The 26192-nt window shown below is 50.4% G+C and overlaps 1 protein-coding gene across 2 annotated transcripts in view; it reads right to left on the bottom strand.

Moving 5' to 3' along the window:
- Positions 1 to 247: 247 nt before the first annotated feature.
- The window catches only part of tbata (thymus, brain and testes associated), a 39916-nt gene continuing 13971 nt past the window's right edge, over positions 248 to 26192 (bottom strand). For both annotated transcript variants that reach the window (XM_072491780.1, XM_072491781.1), the window contains 6 exons: positions 22748 to 22839; positions 15105 to 15263; positions 13153 to 13234; positions 11085 to 11244; positions 8795 to 8841; positions 248 to 589 (listed from right to left, as the gene is read on the bottom strand). In XM_072491780.1, coding sequence (XP_072347881.1) covers positions 477 to 589; positions 8795 to 8841; positions 11085 to 11244; positions 13153 to 13234; positions 15105 to 15263; positions 22748 to 22839 — 653 coding nt within the window. In that variant the 3' untranslated portion in view covers positions 248 to 476. The remainder of the gene's footprint in view (positions 590 to 8794; positions 8842 to 11084; positions 11245 to 13152; positions 13235 to 15104; positions 15264 to 22747; positions 22840 to 26192) is intronic.

Here is a 26192-nt window from a genome sequence, read left to right as displayed (position 1 = left end):
AGTGGCCTCTAGATCGCCAGTCCAGTGACGTTACCACGGGGCCACCATCTTGCATTTGGAAGGACCATTATTTGGAGAATATTATTAAACCTTCGGGAACTGTTGGAAAAGGGTTTCCTGGGCACTCGGATACACCGGAAGATTTAAATGACCGGTGAGCTCTGAGGTGGCATAAGCAGGTTAACTAAAAATACCCTCTGCTTAAATGTGCTTTGATGTATTTAATCAAACATTGGAATGATGATAATTCCGTCATTAGCCATTTATTACTTTAAATTCGAAAAACTGAGAGTCATTCACAAAAAAATGAGGCAACTGCTAAACTTAACCTGACGCTGTGAACCTATCATTTGCAAAATGTTAATAGTATAATCAAATGCTATCTCATCCTATTCCATTTAATAAACAAACCACATTGCTGCCCAGACTCCAATCACAAAGGCAAACCGATCAGTTTTACCCATCCTGGGACTGTTTTATTTACACTCGGTGTCCCTGTTCCGCTCGGTGACTTCCTCTTTTCCATTTCTTTGTGGTTCTGGAGATTTATTTTGACGAATTTGAAGAACCTCAGCACTTCCGATGTGATCTAAATGCAAGGGAGACAGACGGGATTCAGAACTAAAGAGACATCGGATGGAATTTAGTTAAGAGGAACATGCATCCCCACAACTAGGCCCATCTTGAATTATAACACGGCAGATGTCGTCTGTGTTTGCAAAATCTTAGCCAATTTACCTCCCATGTTTAACACCATTTTCGGCCCTCTATTCTGATATTTTTCTGATTCATTCATTTTTATTCCCGGATGTGGGTATCACTGGCTGGGGCCAGGACTGCGTGTCCATCCCTAATTGCCCTGGCTTGTTTCAGGGGGCATTTTTAAAGAGTCAACCACATTGCTGGGGAGTCACGTGTAGGCCACAGCAGGTAAGGATGGCAAGTTCCCTTCAGCGTGGGCACAATGGTTAGCCCTGCTGTCTCGCAGAGCCAGGGTTCCATTCTGACCTCGGGTGACTGTCTGTGTGGCGTCTGCACGTTCTCCCCGTGTGTGCGTGGGTTTCCTCCGGGTGCTCCGGTTTCCTCCCACAGTCCAAAGGTGTGCAGGTTAGGTGGATTGGCCGCGCTAAATTGCCAACAAGTGTCCAGGAATGTGCAGGTTAGATGGGGTCACGGGAATAGAGCTGGAGGAGAGGGCCGAGGTAGGTTGCTCTTTCAGTGGGCTGAAAGGCACTGTAGGAATCCTAAGGTTCTCGAACCAGATGGGATTTTACGACAATCGATTTATGCTCATCCTCAAACTTTAACTCCAGATTTTTCACCATCTGCCAGGGTGGGATTGGAACTGCAGCCTCCAGAATGATACCCTGTGTCCCCTGGATTACTAGTCCAGTGACAACACCATTATGCCACCAGATCCCCTATTGCTAATATTACCAGTTTGATTAATAATTAGGGGCAAATGGTAAATCTAAATTAAAATGGGTTAAAAAGTTTTAAAAACTGAGTTAAAACACAGGTACAAAGTTTCCCTGGAAGATTTGAATGGTTGACCTGCCTCTGGAGAGCAGGTTATTCACGAAGTTCCGGATTTACTTCTGAACATATCAGAAGTAGACGTGTTAGCGTCTGTTTGGCATTTGGATTTTAGGCTTTGTAACATCCATCATCCCCCCCAACCCACGAGACCATAGTGGGAGATTGGTGGGGGGGGGGGGGGGGGGGAATCCCCCTTTATCCGCTTACAATGTTTCAGAATGACAAATTAACTAAACAATAAACATTCATTGTATTCTTTCTTTATATAAATATTTTATTCTCCATTTTCACATTTTCTTCAGAATCTACACCCCACCAACAAAGAGTAAACGGTAACGAATACAATGTCAATCCCCCCACCAACAACAACGATCCCATCCTCCCACCAACCCCCAAACAAAGGGCCACCTGACAATATAAGCATCAAATAAAACAAACCCCCCCCAAGGATGAAAAAAGGAAAAAAGAAAAAGGAATCAGGAGTCGCCCCTGGTCACTGTTGACATATACAGTCCACCCCCCCCCACCCCCCAGCCCCCCCCCCCCAACCCCCCCGCAATATTCAATGCCATCCAATCCCCAAAAGAGTACCGTGAATGACATCCATGAATTGTGGACATCCCCCCCCCCTCCCCCCTCGCAGACTCCTCCCCTCCACTTCCTCTTGTAAACTCCTCCCCTCAACCTCTGTTCCTTCCCCCCAACTTTCCACCCCGGCTGGACTCAACGGAATCTGTTCTACCAGGCTCCGATGGCCGCAGCCCCTCCCCCCACCTCACTCCCGTTCACTGGCCGGCTTAAACCGGCCAGCGTGGAGGCCCCCGCCCGGGTCACCTTCCCCCTTGCCCGGTCCCAGGAAAACCAAGAACCCCCCTTCAGCACACAACCCCCGCATACACACCCAAGCCCCAAAGAACCATCATTGCAAATGAAAGTCCCAATTCGTCCCTTGTCCAAATATACAGCGTCGACTCATTTAGTACATACACCAACACGCAGTGAAAAAATAAAGTTACATGACGCTACATCGGTACACGACCCGCTCTCAGTCCCATTTCTCAATTCTGCCACAGTCCTTCTGCCTTCGCAAACTCCTCCACCGCTTCCGCCGTCCCAAAATAAAAGTCCTTGGATTTGTAGGTCACCCTCAACTTAGCTGGATATACTATGCCACACTGCACCTTGCTGATGTACAGAGACTTCTTCACCTCGCCAGCTCCACCGTAAAGTCCTGGTATAAGCGTATACCAGCTCCAGCCCACTGCACCACCCGCTTCTGCTTTGCCCAGCACAGGACTTTCTCCTTCACGCTGTACCTACGGGAACACAGAGTTACTACTCTCGCTGGCTCACTCGCCTTTGGTATCGGCCTCCACGACGGATGAGCCCGATCCAGTTCGTATCGAGAGGGATCGTCCCCCTCCCCCAATAGCTCTGCCAATATCGTGGCAAAATACTCCGTCGGCCTCGGGCCTTCCACCCCTTCGGGCAGACCCACGATCCTCAGATTCTGCCGCCTGGATCTGTTTTCCAGGTTTTCCATTTTGGCTCGCAGACCCTTGTTGGTCTCCCTCACCTTCCGCAACTCCTTCCCCATCGAGGTGAGTTGATCGCTGTGCTGCGATAATACCTCTTCCACTTCCTTCAGTGCCTCACCTTGCTCCCGCACCTCCGCCACTGCGCTCGATACCGCCCACCCCCCCCCTCACCGGGGCAATCGCCTCCTCCATCAGCAGTTTCAATACCGCCCCCATCTCCTCCTTCATCGCTTCCATGTGCTTTGTGAACTGTTTTTCAAGTTCCACAGCCATCACTTTGGTCATTTCTTCTGCTGTGAGTGATGCGGTGCTCCAGCCTCCGCTTTCCTTACAGTTCCTGCGCTGACTTTTTCACTCACCGACTTTCATTAACCCCTTTTTCACGGCCGTTTTTTCCCCAAACTTGGACATTTCTCCTCCCTGTGCCTTCTTACAGCCTTTTCAGCCTCCGTTGCCCCCGGGGCCGGGATTTAAAACTCCAAAATTCCTATTCCCGAGCGGGAGCCCTCCAGTGAGCGGGTGCCTCACGCCCACCGTCACCGGATGTCCCACGTTCATTGTGTTCTGAAATGGTAACGTCTAATAATTTTCCTCATGCTCACTCCCTTCCTTCTCCTCATCCTCTTGCACTGCCAGGGGTATGCCCTCTGGGGAACCCCATGTGTGTGTGTGTGTGTGTGTGGGGGGGGGGGGGTTGTCTCTATCCCCAATGTCTGTGAGGGAGGAAAGCGATGCCTGTGAAGGGAGTGCCCTGATACTTGGGGGTTGAGGGGCGTGGGGAATGCCTCGATACCTGTGTGGAGGGATGGTGGGGGTGCCACGATGCTTGGGTGGGGCCCGTGGAGGGGTGGGCAGAAGTTTATTTCCAGTGCAGACTGGGGCGCCCGTTAAAGATGGCAACGTAACCTCTGTGGTGCCCGCCTTGCCGGCTCCATCTGGCCCCGCCCACCACGACGATAGTGCAAACCACGTCCCCAGATTCTCTGTGCACTGAATGCCAGTAAACCTGGAGTGAAAACCCGGCTGTGCGTCTCGGGAGATACAGGGCGCGATTCTCCGAAATGGAGACAGTGTTCGCGCCGTCGTGAACGCCGTCGCATTTCATGACGGCGCGAAACGGGCGCGGGGACTACCGATTCTGGCCCCCGCAGGGGGGGTAGCGCGGTGCTGGAGCGGTTCGCGCAGCTCCAGCCTCCCTTCCCAGCGCCAAATGGGCACTGCGCCAACCCGCGAATGCGCGGGGGACTTCCTCAGCGCGCGGGCCCCGACGCAACATGGCGCGGGGGTTCAGGGGTCGGCCGCGTAATAATGTAGGGCCGGGGCTGAGGAGGCCGGCCCGCCGATCGGTGGGCCCCGATCGCGGGCCGGACCCCATCGGAGGCCCCCCCCCCCCCCCCCGGTGAAGGAGCGCTTTTCCCCGGCCCACGGGCCGCCCCCCCCCCGACCCTTCGCGCAGAGTTCCCGCCGGCTGTGAGCAGGTGTGGACGGCGCCGGCGGGACTCTGCCGTTTCCGCCTGGCCGCTCGGCCCATCAAGGCTGGAGAATCGGCAAATGCGCCGGGCGCAAATGACGCCGATTCTCCGCTCCTCGGTGAACCGCCTACCGGCGTTGGACCGGCGCCGCGGGAAAAAATGGCGTGAACACCGATTCTCCCATACGTCGCGGCATGGGAGAGTGGCGCCCCCTGTCGGGCTTTCAGTCAGAACTCTGCCAGATTTGGGGAGAATTCCGTGACTGCTTGGCCAGCATGAAGATTTCAGCCGAGTGAAGCTAAGTGCTTCTTTGGAGTTCCTGATTGGCTTCCAACACCAGTCAAAGGTCAGTCTGCTTCGTAAACCAGAATTACAGTCAGACTTTACAAAAACCCACCTGAACCGAGGACAAAAAGAGTTTAAAAGCTCAAAGTTTTCAATCGCGTTAAGCCTCCGCCCATCGCAGGGGGCATGATGGTCTGTATAGTTAGAGCACTTCCAGACTACAGATTTAACCATAAGATTCAACATTTATTCCTGAGAATTCCGCCAATATTTAACAAAATCTTTCGACCCTCCTCCCCCCTCCCACCACCACTCCACATTCATGGGCTTTTTTGTCCCATTCCAAACATCTCCATCTCCCCCTCCATTCGCATCTTGAAACCCTTCCTCAAAATACACTTTGTCGACCAAGGTCTCAGTCCCCTTTCCCAACCCATTTTCAAAGGGGCGGTATTTTCCAATTCTGCCCACCCCCACCAAACCCCACGGCACGTTTCCTGGCGCCAGACGTGGTTCGCTATTGGCCACCGACAAGATCCTCCGGTACCGCCGATGTCCACACCGTTTCGTCTGGCTCGCCCGTCCAGTCGCCGGGGAACCCACTGCAGGAGTGGTGGGTGTCATGATATCCACATTAACATATCACGGTGCAATCACACACACACTGATGGACAGGCAGTTGGACCAACCAGCACACACAACATCGCAGCCAATCACCATTGAGAGCACACGCACTATAAAACAGGGAACACCACAGTTCCCGCTCATTCTACCAGGAGATAGCTCAGAGCACAGAGCTCACAGCGTGCCACTCAGACATACACCATGTGCTGAGTGCCTCACTAAGATAGTGATAGGGCTGGGTCCACAGGTTAGCTGGTGAAGTACGAACCACAGCCGGAAGTTAATAGTTATTATTGTACAAAATAATAAAACAGAGTTGTACCATCTACAACCGTGTTGGTCCGTTTGTGTATCGGAACACCCAACACGACAGTGGGGGGGATGGGGTGGAGGGGGGGGGGGAGGACCGGGAGACCCCACCGGCAGCAAGGACTGGAAGATCCGCGGAAGGCTCGGCCTCCAATTCCTTTCTCCGCTGGGAAGCCCCAGAGGGAGTTTCCCGGTACGAGAAGCACTTTTAAAAAAATAAGCGACAAGTTGTCGTCCCTTTTTAGTGCAAATCTTTCAATTAACGTCAATCAGTTGTCCGCCAATTCAGTCAATTCTTCTGGGGTAAATGTTCCCGTCCCGCCTACCCGCCACGGGAATCATGGCGGGCGAGATGGAAAATTTGAGGGACCATTTAGAGGTCCGTGTAGGGCTCAGGTAGGAATTGCCACTCTCGGGACGGACGTAACTGAAAAATCCGCCCTACGTGTGTAACCTCGCCCTCAACATGACTTCTCCCCCCCCCCCACCCCCCCCCCCCCCCCCCCACCCCGGGTCTATTCTTTTCATTGGCACAGTGTGCGCGCTCATGTGTGCCAACGTGGTGGCACCCTGTCTGTCACATGGGGTCAGCCAATTTCCCCCTGGGCTTGACCGAAGCGATGTGCATGTGACAATGTTCAGGATCGTATTAACAAGGAGCAGGCGTAGGACATCGTCAGTCGGTGGCCACGTTAGATAACCACTTACAATAAAACATTGCCATCTCCTTTGGCACTATGAATAGAAGTGTGCGAAACACCTTTATAATAATCCTCTGCTCAATGTTAATTCATTCCAAGTGTGGCAAAGCCTCTGCTACAGTAACAGGTGGAGGAAAGCTATAAGACCCCGTTCATTAATTATTTACATGCTGATATCACTATCGTGAATGACTAGCTTGTCGGAACATACCAACGTGGTCCTCATATCTTTTCCTTCTGGGCAAATTCCTGGCAAATGGTACTTCATTCGCTTGCCACTAAATAAAGTCACTGTAGACTCGATACACCTACCTGCCTGTGCCCCCGAATTCCATTTAGATCACAATGTTTGATCACAAGCACTTATCATAGATCATAGAATTTACAGTGCAGAAGGAGGCCATTCAGCCCATCGAGTCTGCACCGGCCCTTGGAAAGAGCACCCTGCCAAGCCCACACCCACACCTCCACCCTATCCTCGTAACCCAGTAACCCCACCCAATCTTTTTGGACACTAAGGGCAATTTATCATGGCCAATCCACCTAACCTATTTTTAAAAACTTTTGCTGTGTTACAAAGCTAGGGCCCAGAGTGTGGCCAGGTGCGAACCCCCAATCCAGCTCCCTGCCCACTCCAAAAACCAACCCAAACTCAAATTGAATCCAATTCATGGTCCCCACAAGAGACATACCAGGGGCGAAATTCTCCGGTATCGGCGCGATGTCCGCCGACTGGCGCCCAAAATGGCACAAATCAGTCGGGCATCGCGCCGCCCCAAAGGTGCGGAATGCTCCGCATCTTTGGGGGCCGAGCCCCAACCTTAAGGGGCTAGGCCCTCGCCGGACTAATTTCCGCCCGCCAGCTGGCGGAAAAGGCATTTGGTGCCCCGCCAGCTGGCGTGGAAATGACATCTGCGGGCGGCGCATGCGCGGGAGCGTCAGCGGCCGCTCACGGCATCCCCGCGCATGCGCAGTGGAGGGAGTCTCTTCTGCCTCTGCCATGGTGGAGACCGTGGCGAAGGCGGAAGGGAAAGAGTGCCCCCACGGCACAGGCCCGCCCGTGGATCGGTGGGCCCCGATCGCGGGCCAGGCCACCGTGGGGGCACCCCCACGGGGCCAGATCGCCCCGCGCCCCCCCCCCCCCAGGACCCCGGAGCCCGTCCGCACCGCCTTGTCCCGCTGGTAAGGTAGGATCTACGCCGGCGGGACAGGCATTTTAGCGGCGGGACTTCGGCCCATCTGGCCGGAAAATCGCGGGAGGGGGTCCCGCCAACCGGCGCGGCGCGATTCCCGCCCCCCGCCGAATATCCCGTGGTGGAGAATTCGGCAACCGGCGGGGGTGGGATTCACGGGCGTCATTCTCCGACCCCCCGCCGGGTCGGAGAATGGCCGTTGGCCGCCGTGAATCCCGCCTCCGCCCCCGCCGAAGTCTCCGGTACCGGAGATTGGGCGGGGGCGGGAATCGGGCCGCGCCGGTTGGCGGGACCCCCCGTTCAATTCTCCGGCCCGGATGGGCCGAAGTCCCGCCCAGAAATTGCCTGTCCCACCGGCGTAAATCAAACCTGGTATTTACCGGCGGGACCAGGCGGCGTGGGCAGGCTCCGGGGTCCTGGGGGGGGGGGGGCGCGGGGCGATCTGACCCCGGGGGGTGCCCCCACGGTGGCCTGGCCCGCGATCAGGGCCCACCGATCCGCGGGCGGGCCTGTGCCGTGGGGGCACTCTTTCCCTTCCGCCTCCGCCACGGCCTCCACCATGGCGGAGGCGGAAGAGACTCTCCCCACTGTGCATGCGCGAGAAACTGACAGCGGCCGCTGACGCATTTCCGCGCCAGCTGGCGGGGCAACAAACGCCATTTCCGCCAGCTGGCGGGGCGGAAATCCCTCCGGCGTCGGCCTAGCCCCTCAATGTTGGGGTTAGGCCGCCAAAGATGCGGAGCAGTCCGCACCTTTGGGCCGGCGCGATGCCCGTCTGATTGGCGCCGTCTTTGGCGCCAGTCGGCGGACATCCCGCCGTTGGGGGAGAATTTCGCCCCACGTCAGCCCCCGCCGATTCTCCGACCCGGCGGGGGGTCGGAGAATCTCGCCCCTGATCTGAGCCAAAAGGCTACTACACTTGATCTGAGCCAAAAGGCCGAGAAGTAATCCAATCCGCCTAACCTGCACATCATTGGACTGTGGGAGGAAACCGGAGCCCCCGGAGGAAACCCACGCACACACGGGGAGAACGTGCAGACTCCGCACAGACAGTGACCCTGCGGGGAATCGAACCTGTGTCACTGGCGCTGTGAGTCACCTTTTTGCCAAGTTAAAATGAGCAAAACTCTCACCTGGTTGCTCCTCTTCAATTATTTCAGGCTTCTTTTTGAGATAATATCTGAATAAACATAACATTGAAGATGGCGTTAGAAAAAGCAGCAAAGAGTAGATTTTGGCAATATGAGGCTACAGCGTTCGTTGTGGGCAAAGCTAAGTTATACTGACAAAACTTTATTACAAATCTACACGGTCAGGTTTGCTGTCGATCTGGGGCGGGGGAAGGGGAGGCCGAGTGGGCAACTTGGTGGCGTTCCCCGGCATACATATCCCAAACTCACTTCCCAATTCGATAGCCTGCACATTCCTACCACCCATGAGCAAGAAGGAATTTCACGACTGGAATTTCAAGGCGCACCACGTGAGGGATGGAGTCTCGGGAGTTTGCAGTGTGGGGGGGGATGCCCCAAAGTCATCGCGCGATATTTCGGGCAGTGGGCACGTGCGAGAGGCGGAGGTGCACCTGCCCACATTCAAGAAGCCAATCGAAATGAATTAAACGGCAATTGAGGTGGACGGTCTGGCTGTAGGATTGGCCAGGTGACCCTTCTTTTAGCGTCAACCTGGATCCAGGGCAGCATGAAAGGTCAGGGCTGAAATCAAACGGACAAATGTGTCTGGGGACTGAGGTCTGAGTGTGACTGTGCTGCCGAAACACCCATGGACTAGTTTTAACATTGATATTTATTTTTCACTGGTCGGTAGCTCGCTGAGACAGAGAGAGAGCACATTAGAAATGCCAGCCCACATCCTCCCTCTCCCCCGCCGCTCCTCCACGCCCCTCCCACCGCCCCGGCAGTGCTCAGCCTTTCACAGAATGCGTTTCACGTTGGATAGCCATTAATTGGCCAGTCAACGCGAGATCGCCCTCCGGGGCCGACCGTGGCCAGAAGCGTGTTGCACGTCTGCTTCCATACCCGCGGAATGTGCGCACCTAACCCAGGCCCATCTCTGCTAATCGTCGCCATCAACTGCAGGATAACAAGCGCCACATTCTCACCACTTCCCGGATAAGGAAACCCATTCGAAGACAAGGATATGCATTTAGTGCTTCATTCTTAATGTGACCCGGCTAAATCCCTAAATCATGTGTGGGCAAGTTGAAAACCTCAAGTGTGAAAGAAAGGGGTCAAAGAAAATGAATGCACGCAAGGTGCATTGGCCAGAATTTTCCCGGTGGCAGGATTTGCGCAGAGGTTGATTTTGGCCACACCTTCCAAGCCCACCTTCTTCTCCCACCTAGAAGAGGAAGGGGAGCGGGTGAGGGGAACACCACCACCTGCAAATCCTCCTCCAAATCACACACCAACCTGCTTGGAGATACATTGTTGTTTATTCACTATTACTGGGTCAAATTGGTGGAACTCCCTTCCTTAACTACACAGTCAGTGTATCGAGATCTGCACCACAGGAGAGGCAGCGGTTCAAGAAGGCGGAGTGCTGTTACCTGGCAATTAGCGCTGGGTGATAAACACTGGCCTCGCCAGCAATGCCCACGTCCCATCAATACTTTGTCACAGGGCTTCAAAGGCCGAGAAATGTTCAGATGATCTGGTTAGATCATAGAATCATAGAATTTACAGTGCAGAAGGAGGCCATTCAGCCCATCGAGTCTGCACCGGCTCTTGGAAAGAGCACCCTACCCATGCCCACACCTCCACCGTGTCCCCATAACCCAGTAACCCCACCCAACACTAAGGGCAATTTTGGACACGAAGGGCAATTTAGCATGGCCAGTCCACCTAACCCGCACATCTTTGGACTGTGGGAGGAAACCGGAGCACCCGGAGGAAACCCACGCACACACGGGGAGGATGTGCAGACTCCACACAGACAGTGACCCAAGCCAGGAATTGAACCTGGGACCCTGGAGCTGTGAAGCAATTGTGCTAACCACTATGCTACCGTGTTGCCCGCAATCAATTCCTAACCTATCCACATCCTGTGTACAATAGAACATACAGTGCAGAAGGAGGCCATTCGGCCCATCGAGACTGCACCGACCCACTTAAGCCCTCACTTCCACCCTATCCCAGTAACCCAACCTTTTTGGTCACTAAGGGCGATTTATCATGGCCAATCCACCTAATCTGCTCGTCTTTGGACTGTGGGAGGAAACCGGAGCACCCGGAGGAAACCCACGCAGACACGGGGAGGACGTGCAAACATAGTGGAGAGCTAAAACAAACTACAAGGAGTATGAAGTAAATGAACGTCTGCAGCATATGTCCCAAGTTGTTCAGAGTGAAACAATTGGATTTTTTGAATATTAAAAGACAGTGTCAACGTCACTTTTATTCCTACCTGTTTCGTTTCCTCCCATTGAAAGTGGATCTTTTTGAGTGCGAGGCAGGGCTCTCAGTAGTTTGCTGTTTTAGTTGTTCCTCTCTGTAATCAGCACTTTGCTGATAGCCAGGGTAGCTTGCCAGAGCTGACTGAACCATTCCCAGTACAAAGTCTTTCTCTGCGAATAAATAGGGTTCATAAAACTCTCTGATGTTAGACAAAAGAGCTCATATTAGCAAATGAATTAATGTTCTCTTAAAATACACTAACAGAAGTCTGAAAACTCATGTTCTGGAAAGGCACAAATACTGATCCGAACATACAAATTAGGAGCAAAAGTAGGCCACTCGGCCCCTCGAACCTGTTCCCATCCAATAAGATCATGGCCGATTGTAATTTCGGCCCCACATTCCCTCCTACCCCCGGTAACCTTTCACCCTCTTGCTCATCAAGAATCTATCTAGCTCTATGCCGCCACCTCACCTCAGCCGGTACGGGAATTGAACCTGCGTTGTGGCCTCGCTCTGCATCACGGACCAGCTGTCCAGCCAACTGAGCTAAACCGGCCCCCTTTACAGTCGTCATAGTCCCAGGGGACCCTAGGCTTTGAGGGGCCAGAGCTGACTGGTGGTGATTTAGCCAGAGGGTCACGACACCTCAGGCGAGGGGCAAGGTTGAGAAGGCGGGGCCTTCATGAATAACCTCAGCCGGTACAGGACTTGAACCCACACTGTCGGCCTCGCCCTGCGTCACATGTCCAGCCAACTGAGCTAAACCACTGCCACCATCTCAAGGGCAGCATGGTAGCATTGTGGATAGCACAATTGCTTCACAGCTCCAGGGTCCCAGGTTCGATTCCAGCTTGGGTCACTGTCTGTGCGGAGTCTGCACATCCTCCCCGTGTCTGCGTGGGTTTCCTCCGGGTGCTCCGGTTTCCTCCCACAGTCCAAAGATGTGCAGGTTAGGTGGATTGGCCATGATAAATTGCCCTTAGTGTCCAAAATTGCCCTTAGTGTTGGGTGGGGTTACTGGGTTATGGGGATAGGGTGGAGGTGTTGACCTTGGGTAGGGTGCTCTTTCCAAGAGCTGGTGCAGACTTGATGGGCCGAATGGCCTCCTTCTGCACTGTAAATTCTATGATAAATTCTATGATAAACCATATTAGTCAATCCCTATGAATTCTGGCCTATGTGTCTCGAGGGTGTTATATTGCAAAAAGTAGTTGGTGAAGGGATGATATTGGAATTAATCTTTCCTCAGTCTTAGATTGATTCACAGTTCTAATCATGCACCTCCAACGACACCAAAGTGTCAGTAAGTGCTGAAGTAAAAATCCATTCAATGCCCATCAGCTCCATATAATTAATGTGCCATTGACATTGCCAGAATCTGTCATTGACTCTCAGTGTCCTATGGCAATTAGGGACCCCCAAGAACCAGCTTTATAGAAACGGTGTCCCAAACTGTCGATAAACAAACCACGGTGCCACAATATATTTTGTATGCATTTCTTTAATGTACACATTGTTATATTTTAAATAATGACTTATCAAAAGTATATATATTACTCTTGAATCCACCAGGGTGATAAAATGACCAATAGTGTTCTTGTTGAAAGATGAACTATTTAATTAGTAATAAAATAATAAACTGTGAGTCCTTTTACTTAATACTCAACTAACAATAAAGAATTAAAGTACAATACAGATAACTATATAACTATACACTATTATAACAAACTAGTTCTAACTTCTCTCACTCTAGCTATTCTATGTCTTGCTTGTTCACTGTTCGGAATCACATCATCTTCGCCATCATCTGATCATCTGACTTGGAAAATGCGGGAAATCAGTTCTTGTCGTATCTGACTGTGAGCCATCTAGTGTTGAAATGACTGCACTGCATTTACATACATTGATCATGTATATTGATCTCTGAATATCACTGCACACATCTCAGCAAATTGTGGAAAGATTGAAGGAAACGAGTTCGACAATGAATATAATCCTATCAGGGCTAATTGAGGCAAAGGGGCCAGTGAGGGGTGAGGTCAGGCCACAACCAACGATCCACAGATTTTGCTCACCTCTTTGGCCGGCACAGAGGAGCCACTGCTGAATTGCAGAGAACGAGTCAGTCTGTAGTAGTTGGCAGAGCAGCTCCAGCACCTGAGCAGGAAAACAAATTGGGTATGTCAGACCGACCTTAATGTTGCAGCGCTGGACAAAGGTGATATTGGGAATCAACCTTGACCTGCCTGTCTCAGTGTTTGCACACGCAGCAGGGGGATAATATGTCAACTCACCTGTTTCATATATTGTAGCTGAAAAACAGGTCGTCAGCGATTAAAAATTAAAGGGGGGCTGATGGGGCTGAAAGAACTTAGTTGCCACTTTGATGCCCAAAGAGCAGCTGGTGTGATATTTTCTCATGCACACACATATAAACATGCACATAGGAATGTGTGTGCACTCGCTGATACACAGGAACACACACAAAGACATGCACACATACATGTATACACACAGGCACAGATTCATGCACTTACATGTATACACACAGATGCATGCACTCACGGGTACACAGGCACATATACCAACATATGCACACATACATGCACACGCACTGACGCATGCACACATAGATACACAGGCACACACACAGAAAGATAGGCGCACATACATACACACACACACGCACACACACACACGGGGATGCATACTCACACACACATGGACACAGATGCCAGCTTATCTCCTGTGACATTGCAAAGAGTGAGCGGAGACTAAATTGTGACCTGTAGGTAAAGCGGGGTTGGGGGAGAGGAAATTACGAGATCAGGCTAGGCATCTTGAAGACATTGAATGAAATATTTGTCGACAGTACAGACTAAAGAGGCGAAAGCACAATATTGAGGTACCACAGCGTTTCTACTGGCAGCAGGCTGCAATTACAGCGTGGCAAGTTTACATAGGCAATTGCCATTACAAACGATCAGATGGAAATTTTTCACCCTTCGGCACAGAAGTTACCACAAAAGATGGCAAATAAACGTTTGTAGACAATAAATTATTGCAGATGTAAGATTGTTTCAAATAAATGATCAGCTCTGATCACAGATCTGAAATGTGGGGCCAGATGTTTGAGGTTGAAGTTGAGCATTTGGGGAGCTGGGTAAAATGGCAGCCAGGTTGGCGCCTCTGGATGGACATCCCGCCTTTGTTCCCAACATCATACATTTTCCTGAGAGCCAGAGAAGGGGTGGGGAGGGTCTGTGGAGGGGGTGCAGCATGGGCTTGTGAACTCGCCCATGATCCTAAATAGGCTAATTAAGCTCATTGAGGGCTCGTTAAAGGCCCATCTCTGCGGAGTTTATGGATTCTCCTGGAGGTGTCGGCCTTTTGGAGTTACCTGCCTGAAGGCTGCTGAAGGCAGGTTTAGACCATGACCTAGAGGCCAGAAAAGTTTCTAAAGATCAGCGAAGTGGTTTATTGCAGCACAGGGAGGTGGGCGGATGAAGCTGGTGTGTACTAAGTTGGAGATGAGGAGGATTTCTCTCAGAGCGTAGCAAATCTGTGGGATCCTTTCCCGCAGAGAGCCTTAGAGGTTGGGCCATCAAGTTTGTTCAAGGTTGAGATAGACAGATTTTTAATTTGTAAGGGAATTGAGATTTTTGTTTAAATTTTCCAATTAACGGGCAGTTTAGCGTGGCCAATCCACCTACCCTGCACATCTTTGGGTTGTGGGGGTGAGGCCCACGTGGACACGGGGAGAATGTGCAAACTCCGCACGGACAGTGACCCGGAGCTGGGAATCGAGGGTTGTCGGGATAAGGCGGGATCGATGGGCTGAATGGCCTCCTTCAGCTCCTACATCTTAAGGGCACGCCGGACATTTCCAGCATTAATTTCAGGTGTGCTGCAGCTGCAGTATTTTGCTATTCCCATGATATTTATTCTTTTCAACGTTCTGTTGGCCGAAACAAATCGAAGCAAACGTTTAGATCTTGCTCTCTATGAAAAGAAATGTGTCCTTCACCAGTAACTCATGGTCAGGGAAGAGTCCATTGTGTTTGCTTCCCTCCCGGGCATCACTCCTGGAGGAACGGCGAGACAGCTGACGGCTCACAGCCGGAGTGGAGTTTGGGATTATCCGGCCAGTCTGCGCAGAATACTGAGTCGTTCTCCTCACCTCGGTCTGTCGAAACACAATGGAACAACGGCCTGTTGGTTCTTTCACAATGCTGTACTCGTCAAAGCTTAAGGGCAGCTGATACAACGGCGCAACTGAGAAGTGTAATGTTATCTTTTCCCAGTGCTCTGTTGGGAAGAAAATTAATTGCTCTCTTTTCATCCCCAGCTCTCCACTAACTGTTCACCCTGTGTCGTGTGTGCGCACATTCATCAATCCTTGGATTTCTGGAAAGGCTATCGTCCAGGATTAACCTGTTGGCCTTTACCTCCATCCTGTGGTAAACCACTGTTGCACCTCTATTAGGTGATGTATGGTAGGACCTGTACTACAGGTACATTAGTAGTCCCTGCCTGCTGGCTCCGCCCAGTAGGCGGAGTATAAATATGTGTGTCCTCCATGCTGCAGCCATTTCGCCAGCTGCTGTGGGAGGCCACACATCTTAGAGCAATAAAGCCTCAGTTGTACCCAACTGAAGTCTTTGTGCAATTGATCGTGCCTCAATGATTAAAACCTGGGGAAGCACTTGGGCTGTATTTGTGCAGTATATCGAGACAGGGGTGACAGGCGGGAGTGGGGGGGATGGGCATAAAATTGGTTCCCGTGGTATTGTCACCGTGCCCATCGCCGCCCCCGCTCCATGTTTATTTTGCCCATTTAGGGGAGGCGTCAAGTGGCCTACTTGCCTGTGGGCTGTTTGAGGCCCCTAAGTAGCCAATTAATGGCCTCCTGAGGGCCCCCCTCGTGCCATTGTTTGGGTTTTCTCACACCAGGGGAGGCCGTGTCAAAGCGTTCCGGCTACCCAGTAAATCAGGCAGCAGCACCTGGTATCGGAACAAAGACACAGGGAAGTTAGGGAGTTGCCGTTCGATTTGCCCTGCCCGTCGAGGTGCTGTGCTACACTGGTGCCTTGTTAAGAGACTCACTGTTAAAACACATGAATGTTAAGTTACAGTAATCAATCAGTAAATACCCATGATGTGGAGATGCTGGAGTTGGACTGGGGTGGGCACAGTAAGAAGTCTTACACCAGGTTAAAGTCTAACAGGTTTGTTTCAAATCACTAGCTTTCGGAGCACTGCTCCTTCCTCAGGTGAATGAAGAGGTATGTTCCAATAACATTTATATAGACAAAGTCAAAGATGCAAGACAATGCTTTGAATGCGAGCATTTGCAGGTAATTAAGTCTTTACAGATCCAGAGAGAGGGGTAATCCCAGGTTAAAGAGGTGTGAATTATCTCAAGCCAGGACAGTCGGTAGGATTTCGCAATTCCAGGCCAGATGGTGGGGGGTGAATGTAATGCGACATGAATCCAAGGTCCCGGTTGAGGCTGTACTCAAGTGTGCGGAACTTGGCTATAAGTTTCTGCTCGCCGATTGTGCATTGTCGCGCATCCTGAAGGCCGCCTTGGAGAACAGTAAATACCCAGTAGTTAAAGGTCAAGTGGCCATAGTCCCAGATGACCCATAGGCTGCGAGGGGCAAGGTTGAGAAAGTGGGGCCTTCAGCCGGATTGAACCCTCACTGCTAGCCTTGCTCTGTATCACCAACAAGCTGTCTCACCAACTGAGCTAAACCTCAGATCCCCCATTCACCCCATGCCTCCTCTATGTCTACATGCACCCTCCATAGCCATTCACCCAAAATGCACTATGCACAGTGTTCAGGTTCCATGTCGTGTCAATGGAAAATATTTTCCATCCCTTAGAAAGAAAGAAACCTCGCACCTCTAATTGAAGCCTCCATTTCATCGTTTCTGAGAAATATATTTACTCTGCTATGCGGAAAAACTTGTGAGATTAGCTTGTGTCAACAAACCAGAAACCACATCAAAGGAACAATCTGTTATTGCAACTTCTTGAAACTGTCATTCATTCTCAGATGACTGGATGCCTATTGTGCGGAAACCCAGTAGAACTTGAAACTCAGCCAGATATTAACAATGGCCAACAGCTGTAAAACCAATCGACTACTTTCTAGGAAGTAAAAAACATCAGGGGCTCATTTCAATTTCAAAGCAGCGTGCTTTTATTCAATGTGAGGGAGCAGGTGGTTAGTTTTTTTTTTTAAACAAGTGTCAACACCAGTTTTTTTAAAAAATCAACCAGAGCCATTTAAATCCCAGTAGAATGACAACATAGCATTTTGTAACATTTCTCATTGCATTATGGTGCTGAGGGGGGGCCTGATCGAGGTGTACAAAATCTATAGATAGGGTGGATAGGAAGACTTAGTGGAGGGGCCAATAACGAGGGGGCATAGATAGGGTAGGGGATTCAGAGGGGATTTGAGGAAAAACCTTTTTACCCAGAGGATGGTGGGAATCTGGAACTCGCTGCCTGAAAGGTGGGAATCCTCACCAACATTTAAGAAGCACATTGATGAGCGCTTGAAACACCATAGCAAACAAGGTTATGGACCAAGTGCTGGAAAATGGGATGAGAAAGGAGCTTGATGGCCGGCACAGACACGAGGGGCCGATGGGCCATTTTTTGTGTGGAATGCTGTGACAGTCTGGAGTAAGGCCAACTTGCAAACTCTGCCTCACAGACAGGGATCTGTTCACATTTGGACCAAACCCAGTTTCTTGTTGTTGAGGGGACCTCTCTTAAGCTCTCAATCCTTACACCGTATCACCTAACTTTCTTCAAATGAAATAAACACAATTAATTACTTTGAATGGTTCTCTTACGTTTTTCCATTTACACGGATTGAAAAGAATCCTGTAATATAATCGAATTATATTGTCACGTAGAATTGCTAGCTTCTGAAACCAATAATTACTTATAGTTCTATAGTTGTAACTAGAAACTTTCACCTTCTAAACATCTTTTAATGGCCTGCCATTGTTTGGGCCCAATTGAGGGGTTAATTGAGCATGCTTCAATTCCCCTCATTATTTATTATGGTGATATGTTAACCTTTTCCCACTTCGTAGTACACTGCTGAAATCCTACACTTTGATATCCAAACATTGGGTTATAACCCTGACAATCAGGCTGTGGATGGTAACAATGGAGGGATCTGAACTGCAGAGATTAAAAAGACCCATTTAGTCAGCAATATTTCTTTTTATTTATTCAAGGGATGTGGCCATCGCTGGTTAGGACAGCATTTATTGCCCATCTCTAATTGCCCTTGAATCGCTGCAGACCCCGAGGTGTAGGTGCACCCACAGTTCAGACAGGGAAGGAACAAAGAACAAAGAAAATTACAGCACAGGAACAGGCCCTTCGGCCCTCCCAGCCTGCGCCGATCCAGATCCTTTATCTAAACCTGTCTTCTAATTTCCAAGGATCTACTTCCCTCTGTTCCCCGCCCGTTCTTATATCTGTCTAGATGCATCTTAAATGATGCTATTGTGCCCGCCTCTACCACCTCCGCTGGCAAGATGTTCCAGGCACCCACCACCCTCTGCGTAAAAAACTTTCCACGCACATCTCCCTTAAACTTTCCCCCTCTCACCTTGAAATCATGACTCCTTGTAATTGACACCCCCACTCTTGGAAAAAGCTTGTTGCTATCCACTCTGTCCGTACCTCTCAATTTTGTAGACCTCAATCAGGTCCCCCCTCAACCTCCGTCTTTCCAACGAAAACAATCCTAATCTACTCAACCTTTCTTCATAGCTAGCACCCTCCATACCAGGCAACATCCTGGTGAACCTCCTCTGCACCCTCTCTAAAGCATCCACATCCTTCTGGTAATGTGGCGACCAGAACTGCTTGCAGTATTCCAAATGTGGCCTAACCAAAGTCCTATACAACTGTAACATGACCTGCCGACTCTTGTACTCAATACCCCGTCCGATGAAGGCAAGCATGCTGTATGCCTTCTTGACCACTCTATCGACCTGCGTTGCCACCTTCAGGGTACAATGGACCTGAACTCCCAGATCTCTCTGTACATCAATTTTCCCAGGACTCTTCCATTGACCGTATAGTCTGCTCTTGAATTAGATCTTCCAAAATGCATCACCTTGCATTTGCCTGGATTGAACTCCATCTGCCATTTCTCTGCCCAACTCTCCAATCTATCTATATTTTGCTGTATTCTCTGACAGTCCTCCTCGCTATCTGCAACCCCGCCAATCTTAGCATCATCTGCAAACTTGCTAATCAGACCACGTATACCTTCGTCCAGATCATTTATGTATATCACAAACAACAGTGGTCCAAGCACGGATCCCTGTGGAACACCACTAGTCACCTTTCTCCATTTTGAGACACTCCCTTCCACCACTACTCTGTCTCCTGTTGCCCAGCCAGTTCGTTATCCATCTAGCTAGTGCACCCTGAACTCCATACTACTTCACTTTTTCCATCAACCTGCCATGGGAAACTTTATCAAACGCAAATTTGATATTCAGGATTCCAGGATTTGGACCCTGTGGCAATGGAGGCACGGCCGATATATTTCCAGGTCAGGATGGTGAGTGGCTTGGATGGGAATTTCCAATGGAGGTGGTCTTCCCTGAGTATCTGCTGCCCTTGTCCTTCAATTCAACTGAGGAAGGAGCTGCGCTCCGAAAGCGAGTGATTCCAAATAAACCTGTTGGACTTTAACTGGGTGTTGTAAGGCCTTTTACTGTGCCCACCCCAGTCCAATGCCGGCATCTCCACATCATGGCTTGTCCTTCAAGATAGTAGTGGTCGCGCGTTGTGCCACTACCACAGAACCGGAGCTCCAGGTTCAAGACCAACGCTGGGACTTGTTGACCACGGAAGGGGTGGTCGTAACATGGTTCAATGGGCTGATAAATCGGGAATCCTTCCACCACTTCCCCCACTATTCCCAAAAGGGTTCAATAAAAAATGCGGGTGTGAAGATACACTCCAAAAATAAACCTATCCCTCAATGTGCTGTGGGTCAAGGTTACATCATCCAGCGCCAAGCTGAACATTGTTGGAGAAGTGAACAATATGTGATTAGAAGCCCTAAATAATTATCTCCTCACTTTCTTGCCAAATGGCCCGTATCTTCTTGCAGGTAGTCAGTGGGGGAATAACGAGATGCAGTTATCATGACCCATGAGAGTTACTAATTAACTGTGATTTAAGATAAGGCGCAGGAGATTTAGAGGGAATTTGAGGAATTTCGCCCAGAGGGTGGTGGGAATCTGGAACTCGCTGCCTGAAAGGGTGGGAGAGGCGGGAACCCTCACAACATTTAAGAAGCATTTGGATGAGCATTTGAAACACCAGAGCCATACAAGGCTCCGGACCTGCACAATGGGATTAGAATAGATAGGTGCTTGATGGCCAGTACTGGCACGATGGGTCGAATGGCCTCTTCCTGTACTGTAAAACTATATGACTCAATGTGAAAATGGCAATCAGCTGTATCTTTTTTTTAAAACATTTTTTTATTCTCCTCCTTTTTCACATTTTCTCCCACATTTACACCCAACAACAATAAACAATAATCAGCAAGATATGTCAGTCCCCATAATAACAACGATCCCATCCGCCCACCGACCCCCAAACCTCAACCCGCATGTTTACATAAACAAATGACAAAAAGGAATCAGGGATTACCCGTAGTCACCCTTAACCTTACACAGCTCTCTTCAGCGCCCCCCCACCGCAGGTCTCCAGCTCCTCCCGTCCACTGCCTCTTGTAAAACTCCTCCTCCCAACCTCAGTTCCTTCCCCCCAACTTTCCACCCCGGCTAGACCACTCGGACCCTGTTTTGCCAGGCTCCGATGGCCGCAGCCCCTCCCCCCACCTCACTCCCGTTCCCTGGCCAGCTTAAACCGGCCAGCGTGGAGGCCCCCTGCCCGGGTCCCTTTCCCCCTTGCCCGGCCCCAGGAAAGCCCAGAAATCCCCTTTTAGCACACAAACCCCGCATATCCACCTACACCCCAAAGAGCCCTCATTTTGAGTGAAAGTCCCGTCCCTTCCCTTGTCCAAATATATACAACATTGGCTCCTTTAGCCCCTACACCCGCACGCAGTGATACAAAAAAGAAGAAAATACAGTCATGAGGTTACATCGGCACATGGCCATTCCTCAATTTGTCAGTTCTGCCACAGTCCTTCTGCTTTCGCAAACTCCTCCGCTGCTTCCGCCGTTCCAAAATAAAAGTCCCTGAGCTTGTAAGTCACCCTCAGCTTCGCTGGATATACAATGCCGCACCGCACCTTGCTAATGTACAGTGCCCTCTTCACCCGGTTGAAGGCAGCCCGCCTCCTTGCCAGCTCCGCCGTAAAGTCCTGGTATACACGTATACCAGCTCCAGCCCACTGCACCACCCGCTTCTGCTTGGCCCAGCTCAGGACCTTCTCCTTCACCCTGTACCTACGGAAGCACAGAGTCACTGCCCTTGGCGGCTCACTCGCCTTTGGTACAGGCCTCCACGACCGATGAGCCCGATCCAGTTCATATCGGGAGGGATCCTCCCACTCCCCCAATAGTGTTGCCAGCATCGCGGCAAAATACTCAGTCGGCTTCGGTCCTTCAACTCCTTCGGGCAGCCCCACAATCCTCAAATTCTGTCGCCTGGATCTGTTTTCCAGGTCTTCCATTTTTCCTCGCAGATCCTTGTTAGTATCCATCACCTTCCGCACCTCTTTCCCCATCGAGGCAAGTTGATCACCGTGCTGCAATAACGTCTCCTCCACTTCCTTCAGCGCCTCCCCTTGCTCTCGCACCTCCGCCACTGCACTCGCCAACTCCGTCCTCATGGGGGAAATCGTCTCCTCCACCAGCGCACTCAAAACCTCCCTCATCTCCTTCCTCACCGTCTCCGTGCATTTCGCAATCTGCGCCAACTGCTTTTCAAATTCCGCAGCCATCACCTTAGTTATTTCTTCAGCCGTAAGCAGTGCGGCCTTCCCTGGTGCTCCAGCCTCCATTTTCCCTGGTGACCCCGCGGTGACCTTTCCACTCCCCGACTGACCTCCAGCTGGGTTTTTTTCGCCCGTTTTCTTGCTCACCCTCGACATTTTTCTTTGTTCCCTCCTGTGTCTTCACTGTGCCTCCTCCGTGCCGTCTCCCTGCTTCTGCCGCCTCCGCGGACCCTGGGACCCGGCTTAAAGCCCCGAAAATGCCGTTCCCGAACGGGAGCCCTCCATTGTGCGGCCGCCTCCCGCCCGCCGTCACCGGAAGTCCAATGAGCTGTATCTAATGTGTGTATGTGTCAAATTGATAAGAACATAAGAGCTAGCAGCAGGAGTAGGCCATTCAACCCCTCGAGCCCATTCCGCCATTCAATACTATCATGGCTGATCTCCTCAATGCCACTTCCCTGCCCATTCTCGTAACCCTTCAACCCATTACTAATTATAAATCCGTCTATCCCCTCATTAAATTTACTCAATATCCCAGCTTCCCCGGCACTCTGGGACAGTGAATTCCACAGATTCTCGGCCCTTCGAGAGAAGTCATTTCTCCGTTTTCAATCTGCTCGGCTATGACCTCACGAGAATACAGAAACTTGAAATGCAACAGTTGTGAAAATATCCCTGGACTAATAGACACACTGACCTCCTTCTTCTCTTCAGGCTGTTCAGCTGCAAGGAGGCAGGCCCTCGAGGTGAAATCCCGTAGTTCCTCACGCCAAGCTTCAGACACTGGCTCTGAAATAAAAAGCCTCCCCTCTTAGCTTGACAATTGGCGCCAATAATAAAAGCGAGTCAATTCAATAGGAATTGCATCCAACGTGCCTGCATTTCCAAGCATTTCCGATAATCAATACATACAAGAAGATGAGCAGCAGGAACATATTCATGTAATTCAGACACCTTTTAAAAAATTCTCGCCTCAGCAACAACATAAATGCCTGACATTGCGGGGGGATAACTTATGACCTGCAACAAGAATTTTGTTTCTGATGCTTTTGGCTAGGGTTGCCAACTGTGATTGACTGTATTCCTGGAGGTTTCAGCACATGACTTTGCTCCTTGTCGAGGCCAGACGTCGAGGGACATCCTCAGGTTGGAAGAATTAAGCATTATCCAGCCAGCTGAATTCTCGGATTGGGCAGCACCTGTAGTCCCTGTATTGAAAGTGGATAAGACCATCCGCGCACACACACGCACACACGCACACACGCGCACACACGCACACACGCGCACACGCGCACACACACACACACACACACACACACGGCTTTTCACAGTAACTAACAGCCTCCCCGAACAGGTGCCGGAATGTGGCGACTAGGGGCTTTTCACAGTAACTTCATTTGAAGTCTACTTGTGACAATAAGCGATTTTCATTCATTTCATTCATTCATAAAGGAGATGCCTGCTCCCACAAACACAACTCAACTCAAATCGTTTGGCGTGGGGTAAACTACTATGGACTTTCATTCACCAAACTTATCCACGATATTGGTCCCCTGCATATTCCGCTAAAGAAACACCATCGCTGGTCTTGGAAGGCTCTCCAGGCGGAGACTTTCAACGGAGTAATGCAATTGTTTACATTCCTCAAACCTGTTAGTACACATTTACCAATCTAAAGAACTGATATTGACCTGCGACGCTTCTCCATATGATGTTGGTGCAGTGGTGAGATTGGCGACAGCTCCAAGAGGCCGATGGGGTAAATGCCAAAACACCTCTCACACGAATCGAGAAGGAAAGACTATCAATAGTTTTTGGGTGACAAGAAATTCCACCGTTACTTCCACGGTAGACACTTTACCATTTCTGACGGGTCTCTTCAAAGAAAACAAGGCTGATCACCTTGACTAGAATTCAACGGTAGGCGTTAAATCTGTCCCCCTAGGGGCAGCAGGGCGGCGCAGTGGTTAGCACTGCAGCTTCACGGCGCCGAGGTACCAGGTTCGACCCCGACCCAGGGTCACTGTCCGTGTGGAGTTTGCACATTCTGCCCGTGTTTGTGTGGGTTTCGTCCCCACAACCCAAAGATGTGCAGGTTAGGAGGATTGGCCACGCTAAATTGCCCCTTAATTGGAAAAAAATGAATTGGGTATTCTTTTCAATTTCCAAAGGAATTAAAACATTATTTAACCGCAAGAATGAATTGAGTGGCAAGGATGGCATCATATTCTGGGGATCAACAGTAGTCAAATGGTGCCACGGTGGCACAGTGGTTAGCACTGCTGCCTCTCAGCGCCAGGGACCCAGGTTCGATTCCAGCCTTGGGTGACTGTGTGGAGTTTGCTCTTTCTCCCAGTGTGTGCGTGGGTTTCCTCCGGGTGCTCCGGTTTCCTCCCACAGTCCAAAAGATGTGCAGGTTAGGTGGATTGGCCGTGATAAATTGCCCCTTCGTATCCAAAAAGGGTAAGTGGGGTTACTGGGTTAGTGTGGCGGTGTGGGCTTAAGTACGGTGCTCTTTCCAAGGACCAGTGCAGACTCAATGGGCCGAATGGCCTCCTTCTGCACTGTAAATTCGATGATTCTATTCAAATGGTCCTGTACCAGGCAGAGAGCTGCTCCTAACTGAATTACACAGCGCTCCTCCTGGAATCTGTAAGATGAAGATGCTGCCAGGTGTTATGTGGTGGTCTGGTATTGATGCTGATATCGAGAAGCTAATCAAGCACTGTCAACAGTGCCAACTGCAACAAAGCTTGTCTGCTACAGCCCCACTGCACTCTGGGGAATAGTCTGCCCAGCCATGGGTACGAATCCAAATTAATTATGTTGGTCCATTCCTGGACACAATGTTTTGCTCGTGATTGATGCATACCCTAAATGGATGGACATTTGTGAGGTGAAGTCACCTACATTGCATGCCCGCATGAAAAGATTTCGCCAATGCTTTTCAACTCATGGATTACCTGAAGTCATGGTATCAGACAATGGAACCGCATTCACGAGCGCTGAGTTCCAAAACCTCATCGCTCTCAACAATATTAGGGCTGCACCTTACCGTCCAGCATCAAATGGCACAGCCAAGGGAGTCATCCAAACTTTCAAAGAAACTGATGGAGGAACCTTGGAGACCAAAATCTCACGATTCCTCCTTAGCTATCGTCCCACTCCGCACGCAACAACGGGAGTTCCACCGGAAGAACTGCAAAGGAAACGTCATCTCAGAACGAGACTGCGCCTCGCGTTTCCAAATATGCCAGGGAGGGTAGAAGCCAAACAAAGTAATCGGAAAGCAAGCCATGATTCACATAGAACAGCGCGATCATTTATGGTGAATGTTCATATGATAAGATATAGGAGCAGAATCGGGCCATTTGGCCCATCGAGCCTGATCTCCATGATGAAAGAAGCTGGATTCCTGGAATTATTGTCTCTAAAACTGGACCCCTTTTTGTGCCAAGTGGACAGGGAGGGACGGATCATTCGTAAACACGTGGACCACTCGAGGAGTAGAGGGATACTCCGGCAGTCAGTGTTGCCATCAACAAATCTTTCGATCCCGTAAGCACCGAAGAATCTGTTCGATCTGTCATTGACATAACTGACGTCGGAAGCAAAAGGTGATGAAGCGCCTGTGCCAGAAGGTGTACCCTTAGTTGTTGTTAACATTGGTTCAGTGGAAGCATCTCAGACAACGGAATTAGGAACTGAAAACCCCCTCAAAGACTCTAATTGTCCAACTCATGTTTATAATGTTTAGTTGGCATTTAGGACGGAGTGAATTAGATATTGAAGATGTAAAGGAGTTAAAGGGGGAGGGATGTGGGTATTGTCCCTTTAAGGGCAACACAGGAGAGTAAGGGTCACCTGGTCTGGGTGGCCAATCAGGACCCAGGTGTGTGGAATCACCCTACCGTGAGAGAGGTTCCTAGGCAGAGACAAGTTGCAGCAAAGCTGCAACCATGCTGTACAATTCGTGTTAATAAACGCCTTTTGCGTTCATTAATGAAGTCTGCGAAAGTGCATCTTTACATCAGGGATCAGAGGGAAACGTAGCCAATGTAGGGCCAATTTTCTCAAACACACACACACAGCTAAGAGGGAAATGGCATTTGATTGTTATTTATCACAACATTGAAATCATT

The sequence above is a fragment of the Scyliorhinus torazame genome, chromosome 28, assembly GCF_047496885.1.
Source record: "Scyliorhinus torazame isolate Kashiwa2021f chromosome 28, sScyTor2.1, whole genome shotgun sequence".
Classification (NCBI taxonomy): Eukaryota; Metazoa; Chordata; class Chondrichthyes; order Carcharhiniformes; family Scyliorhinidae; genus Scyliorhinus; species Scyliorhinus torazame.
The sequence above is the reverse complement of the archived record's forward strand: the minus strand, read 5'-3'. Positions and strand labels throughout refer to the sequence as shown.